Here is a 6,924-nt window from a genome sequence, read left to right as displayed (position 1 = left end):
ACAATTGTGACTTTACAAGTAAACAATCAAGGCTCAAATAAGGACTTGCATACAACATTGCAATTAGGTTGAAACTTATGAAAGTAAGTAGAAAGAGAGCAAGGATTTGAAAAGTTTAAACAACTCTAAAGGAAGCGAATAAAGAAAAGGGGTCCTAGGTTTGTGATTAATATGGATCACTTCAATGCAATATCCAGCAATCACTCCTCAGAAAAGGGGTCGCACGTGATATTAGCGCACTGGTCATCATATCCATATTCTACCCTTCCCACCCCGTTAAGGTACTAAAGCACGGAATGGTATCGTTACTTATTGAATGTTATTACCCGTCCCGTCCTATAAGTCCTAGAGGGTATTTAGGACTACTATTCCTACAAGGTGAGGACTAGGTTGAACCCTTAGGTTTAAAGGCTAAAATTGTAAGCGACATACATAACAAATAGGACTGCACATAAATGGGACACACAAACACAAATAAAGGCTCACAGATCCCTCCACAAACGAACACGTAATTAGCATGCCTCAAACACATTTAAAGTCTCAAAGATAAGAGTTTACAAGCAGGATTGTTGAAAAAGTAAGTTTCAGTAAAAGCAGAAGGCTTAATTAAAACTGAGTGACTCGAAGAATGTTCGATTTTCAAAAATAAAACTAAAGACAGCAGTAAGTATACAACAGTTTAGAAATTAGTAAAGTATAGATAAAACTTGTTAAAACACACTTTGAAGATATAGTAGAGGCAATAAAGATGCAGTAACCCAACGAGACATATTATAAATACTTAAAAATAGCACGATTCTGGGCAGGAAAGGTAACCTAGTAGAAAGACATAATAGAAAAGATGCATGATTTTGAGATTATTTCAAAATAGGGCGGGAGTTTTAGTAAAACAGAGTGAACTTTAGAGAGGCAGACAAGAAGCAGAGTTCAGAATGTTAAAGGCTGATTAGTCTGAAACTGGTAAAAGCATGATTAATCGATTTTATTAGGCCTAAAGCTTGCCTAGGCATCGTATGCATTGCCTAATTATCTTAAAGGGTGAACATGCATATTTGATCTCCAATTTTTAAAGGGACACACATACAGTTAACTGTACTTGTATTATTAGATTAAGCATGCTGATCAGGCGTTTGACAATTGCAACTCATACAAGTATAACACCCTAAATAACAGGATGTCTAATGCACATAAGAGTTCCTAAAACATGATTTCTAAATGCCAGTGAGAATGCACTAGTTATTTTAACAGTTATTCGTTAGTTATTAGCTAGTCGTGATTACGAAATGAGTATGACAACATGCTGAAAGTAAAGAGTCTAAAGCAGGATTACTACTATATGAGATGCATGTCTTATACATGATATCTATTGCACAAACAAGTAAGTAAAGCCCTATAAGCATGTTTTCTACCCATTATTTAAACTAAGCATATATAACCCCGCCCATATTTCATTATAACCCCCAATCAGTAGTTTACAAGTTATTACAAACCATGATAGCTGAATTACATTAATAAAGAATAAAAATAAGAAGTTATTCTATCGGGAGCCTTCAATCAGGCCAATCTTCCAACCATACTCCTTTAGAGTTTCACAGCCTTGACATGGTCAGGGTGCAGCAAAGATCCCTAGGGCCCCCATTGGGTCCCTGGCCAATACCAGCACCCCTACAATTGCCAAAATGTTGAACAAGTGCAGTGTGGGATTACCAGCCTTGTGTGTCAAAGTTCAGTAAGTACTCAAAGGTACCCAAGGCAATGCTCACACGAAGGGGGTAGAACCTATTCTCTAAGAGTAGTGTGAAGTGAAGGAGGAGAGAAAAGTTGGTAGTTTAAATGGTTTAAAAAAAAGTTGGAGAGTTGAACACAAGGGTAATGGGCATAGGGGACAAATATATCACATGCAAACTCACAAAACCAAAAGAGCTTTAAGAGACCTTGACATAGTCAGATTTATCCACAAAGTAAGTAGCAACAGAATATAGTCATAATAGGTAAATAGTAGTTATGAGCATGCAAGTTCCAACAGGCAAACTAGGAATCAATCACATGTTGCACAGTAGAAACATAAGTAGAAAAACGATTAGGAATAGAACTTACTGAAGTAGTAATAACCACATTGGTTTGGAACATGGAATTCAATCAGGACATACCAGCAAAAAAGAGAGCACAGCAGAATGCAAGAGCCAAGTATAAGCATAATATTAGCCTTAGCTTTTTAGTTGGCTAATGACAGTCAGGAGGAGGGAGCAGCAACAACACAAGAGAGAAAAGGAGAGAAATAGCACAAGAGAGAGAGCAATGTGATTACTGTGTGTGTGTGTGTGTGTGTGTTTATGAAATGCAATGTGTTGGTGTTATGCAAAAGAGAATGGGGGGGGGGGTACTTATAGTACTGAATACGAGTAAACAAACAAGGTAGCAACCCCTAATTAAGAAACTGGCATCAATCATAATCAAATCAATATATGTACTCCCCTTTAATTAAGGAATCAAAGTCAAACGATAATAAGCAGTTTTTTTTAAAAAGGAAAGAAATCACAAGGTATAGTATAATCACATAAGGAAACGGAATAACATAAAGTATGCAATAAAGACTAGGCACATGATACTCTAATTAGGGCAATAGGTCAGGCAAATCAATCAACACATTCGTGCCCACATATAGGGCAGGATACTACTCCAATTTTGGAAAATAGTCCCCAAAAATAAGGACGAGATTGAAAACTTAGGAGACCAATATTAATTGAGGAAAGTATCCCACAGATGGAGGAAGAAATTCAAAATTAATCGCAAACTATAAGGAAAATACGCAGAATCACAATTTTAAGGCAAGTATCACAGTCTCAAAGAGGGTTTGTAAGAATCAGTATAAAAATCACCATGTAAACAATCAGAGAGACCTTAAGCGGGGAACACAGAATGGTAGGAGAATGAAACACTAGTAACCAAAATTAAAGCAAAGAACACGGAAATTAGAGAAGAACCCAGAAGAACACACAAACCAGCAAATAATACAAACACAAACATATAAAGCTAGGGTTTCATCAGACTTGAGCAAAGGTTTAGGAATAGTACTGAGAATCACGACTTAGTACTCAAAATCATAAAATAAAGTGTTTTCGCAAAGGGTTAAGAAACCCTAGTTTCAAAAAGGGAACGAAAACGTTTAAAACTTGAACAATCATAAAGATCGAGTAGAGAGTAGTGCAAACATAAAGGTGTGAGTTAAAATCATTAAAAAAATCAAAGATCTAAGAGGTTTGGGTCGAGATTAGGGTTTCATAAGAAACCAGTGAGAGAAGCAAGAGAAACCTGGCTGTGAAACTTAAGGATAATGGTGTTTACAACACCATCGGACCAAAATCCATCGGAGAAAGGCCGGAAACAAACCCTAGCAAAGCTTCAGTGACCATCTTGCATGGTGAAGACTCCTGGAGTCTCAGGGATGGAGGGAACCGGTGAGATAAGGATTCAAGGCGGCTGGTGGTCGAAAGAGGCGAGCTGGAGGTGGCCGGAGAGATGGTGAAAGTCATCAGAGAAGATGAACTAGAAGGTTCTAGAGAGAAGGAGGAGAGGACAAGACAAATAGAGAGAGAGAGACCGGTCTCGAGGAATGAGGGGTCAGGGGGAGTAGTTGGATTTTAATTAAGGAAATAAAATCTGGGCCGTTGATCTCATTTGATCAACGACTCAGATTAAATCGGAGCTGGGTTGGGTTGATTAATTGAAAATATGGGTCGGTCCAATTGTGGTTAGGACTGGGTAAATTGAGGGCTAAAATTGAAATCCGAATGGGCTATAATTGCAATGAAATGAGGCTAAATGTTAAATAGCCAGTTTTCCCTTTTTATTTTATATAAAATAGTTAAAATGGTTTTTTTAAAACAAATTAAAAGTACTGAACTAATTAATAAGGTATAAGTATTAATTTAAAAATACTGGAAATAATTTGATAATTATGAAATGCTGTTATTTGTAAAATAGGCTATAATTGCAATTATATGCAATTTAGCTTTTAAATACCAAATAAATTTGTAAAAATATGCAAAACAATCACCTTAATTATATTTTGGTGTAAATATGAGAATGGAAATAAATTATTCACCAAAATGATAATTTTGGGAATAATTATTGGATTTTGCACTGCTAAAATAGACAATAAACTGGTTTTTTAAAAAATCTTAAAAATTAGGAAAAAATACCAAAACTCTTGGGCATGCTTATATATGCATACACATGCTATTTTGAAAGTATTTTGATTATAAAAAATACATAGGGAAAAATTGGGTATCAACAGATTTGCGGTCCGGGTATCATCAATTGAAGATAAGGGAGCAGGATATTCCAAAGACAGCTTTCAGGACTCGGTATGGGCACTTTGAATTTCTGGTAATGTCTTTTGGGCTAACAAATGCCCCGGCAGCTTTCATGGATCTTATGAATCGAGTCTTCAAGCCATTTTAGACTCCTTTGTGATAGTATGCATTGGCGATATTCTCATATATTCCCGAAGTCAAGAAGATCATGCTAACCATCTCAGGGCAGTTCTGCAGACCCTTCAGCAACATCAACTGTATGCTAAGTTTTTGAAATGTGAATTTTGGCTTAAATTTGTCGCGTTCTTGGGTCATGTCGTTTCTAGGAAAGGAATTATGGTTGATCCTCAAAAGATCGCAGCAGTGAAGAATTGGCCTAGACCTACCACTCCAACTGAAATTCGTAGTTTCTTGGGTTAAGTTAGGTACTACAGGAGGTTTGTGGAGGGGTTTTCTACTCTTTCCTCTCCATTGACTAAATTTACGCATAAAGCAGTTAAATTTCAATGGTTTGATACTTGTAAAAAGAGTTTCCAAGAATTGAAATCAAGGTTGACAACAGCACCGGTACTAACTCTGTCGGAGGGTACAGAGAGATTTGTGGTGTATTTCGATGCTTCAAGGATTGGGCTCGGGTGCATGTTAATGCAGCATGACAAGGTAATAGCCTACGCTTCTAGGCAACTCAAGAATCATGAAAAGAACTATCCAACCCATGACTTAGAGCTAGCGGCAGTGGTGTTTGCGCTAAAAATTTGACGACATTATTTGTATGGGGTCCATGTGGATGTGTTTACGGATCATAAGAGCCTTCAATATATTTTCAAGCAGAAGGAGTTGAATCTGAGGAAAAGAAGATGGCTAGAGTTACTCAAGGACTATGACATTGATATTCTGTATCACCCGGGAAAGGCTAATGTTGTGGCAGACGCTCTTAGTCGAAAATCTATGGGAAGTTTGGCTCATTTGGAGGCATATCAGAGGCCGTTAGCCAGGGAGGTTTACCAGTTGGCTTGTTTGGGAGTTCGCCTTGATGACTCTAATGAAGGACAGGTAATTGTGCAGAATAGGGCTGAATCATCGCTGGTGGCGGAGGTGAAAGAAAAGCAATACAATGATCCATTGATAGCACAACTAAGAGAGGGGATTCACAAACACAAGACCACAACTTTTTCCCTTGGCAAGGATGATGGTACCCTACGGTACCAAGACCGCCTATGTATTCCTGATATTGACGGTCTTCGGGAAAGTATCATGGTAGAAGCTCACACTTCCAGGTATTCTGTGCACCTAGGTTCTACGAAAATGTATCATGATCTCAAGGAAATTTATTGGTGGAACAACATGAAGAAGGATGTGGTAGACTTTGTGGCAAAATGTCCGAATTGTCAGCAAGTGAAGGCCGAATATCAAAGGCCCGGTGGATTGTCTCAAAGCATAGAAATTCCAATATGGAAATGGGAGATGATTAACATGGATTTTGTGGTAGGGTTGCCACTCACTCCGTGCAAGTTTAACTTAATTTGGGTGATCGTGGATCGACTCACGAAATCAGCACACTTCTTGCCAGTTAATTCTACCGACACGGCGGAACAATATGCTCAGTTATATATCAAAGAAATAACCAGGTTACATGGCACTCAATTCTCAATCATTTCAGATCGAGGGGCTCAATTCACTTCCAACTTCTGGAAGAAAATTCAGCAAGTTTGGGTACGCAGGTAAATCTTTGCACAGCCTTCCACCCTCAGACCGACGGGCAGGCGGAGCGGACTATTCAGACGCTTGAGGAAATATTGCGTGCTTGCACTCTTGATTTCAAAGGTAGTTGGGATGACCATTTTCCACTCATAGAATTTGCTTACAACAACAACTTCCATGCTAGTATCTAGATGGCGCCATTTGAGGCGTTGTATGGTAGGAGATGTAGGTCTCCCATTGGGTGGTTCAAGGTTGGAGAAGTGGAATTGATAGGGCCGTACCTCATACATCAGGCCATGGAGAAAGTCAAGATTATCAAGGAGAGGTTGAAAACTGTTCAAAGTCGCCAAAAGTCTTACTCGGATGTCCGTCGCAGAGATTTAGAGTTCAAAGGAGATGATTGGGTATTTCTGAAAGTTTCCCCTATGAAGGGTATCATGCCGTTTGGAAATAAGGTAAAATTGAGTCTGAGGTATGTTGGACCATACCGAATCATTCAGAGGATTGGTCTGGTGGCATACAAGCTCGAGCTAATACCCGAGATGTCACTAGTACAGCCGGTCTTTCATGTGTCCATGTTGAGAAAGGTAGTGGGAGATCCATCCACTATTATGCCAGTTGAAACCATTGAGGTTAACGAAGAGCTATCGTATGAAGAAGTTCCAGTTTCCATTATTGATAGGAAAGTTTGAAAATTGAGAAATAAATAAATTGCCTCCGTAAAAGTGTTATGGTGGAACCAGCAAGTCGAGGAAGCCACTTGGAAGCAGAGCAAGAAATGAAAAAGAAGTACCCACATTTGTTTGAATAGTCATGTAAAGCTGTCCCCTTTTTGGTAATATGTTGCCTATACGGCCATGGTTGATGTTGTACAAGTTATATTATATCTATGGAATATGTTTATGCT

General features: G+C 38.5%; 1 protein-coding gene across 1 annotated transcript; it reads left to right on the top strand.

Moving 5' to 3' along the window:
• The first annotated feature begins 6,208 nt into the window (after positions 1-6,208).
• LOC138879911 (uncharacterized) lies at positions 6,209-6,709 on the top strand. Its single transcript, XM_070159557.1, has one exon. It carries the CDS (start codon positions 6,209-6,211, stop codon positions 6,707-6,709), a length of 501 nt encoding a protein of 166 aa, XP_070015658.1.
• Positions 6,710-6,924: the final 215 nt, after the last annotated feature.

This window comes from Nicotiana sylvestris, chromosome 10, assembly GCF_000393655.2.
Source record: "Nicotiana sylvestris chromosome 10, ASM39365v2, whole genome shotgun sequence".
NCBI classification, from domain to species: domain Eukaryota; kingdom Viridiplantae; phylum Streptophyta; class Magnoliopsida; order Solanales; family Solanaceae; genus Nicotiana; species Nicotiana sylvestris.
The sequence above is the reverse complement of the archived record's forward strand: the minus strand, read 5'-3'. Positions and strand labels throughout refer to the sequence as shown.

What these genes read in the sequence shown, in the direction of transcription:
- LOC138879911 (XM_070159557.1), top strand. Translation starts at nt 6,209, where the DNA reads ATGGCGCCATTTGAGGCGTTGTATGGTAGGAGATGTAGGTCTCCCATT.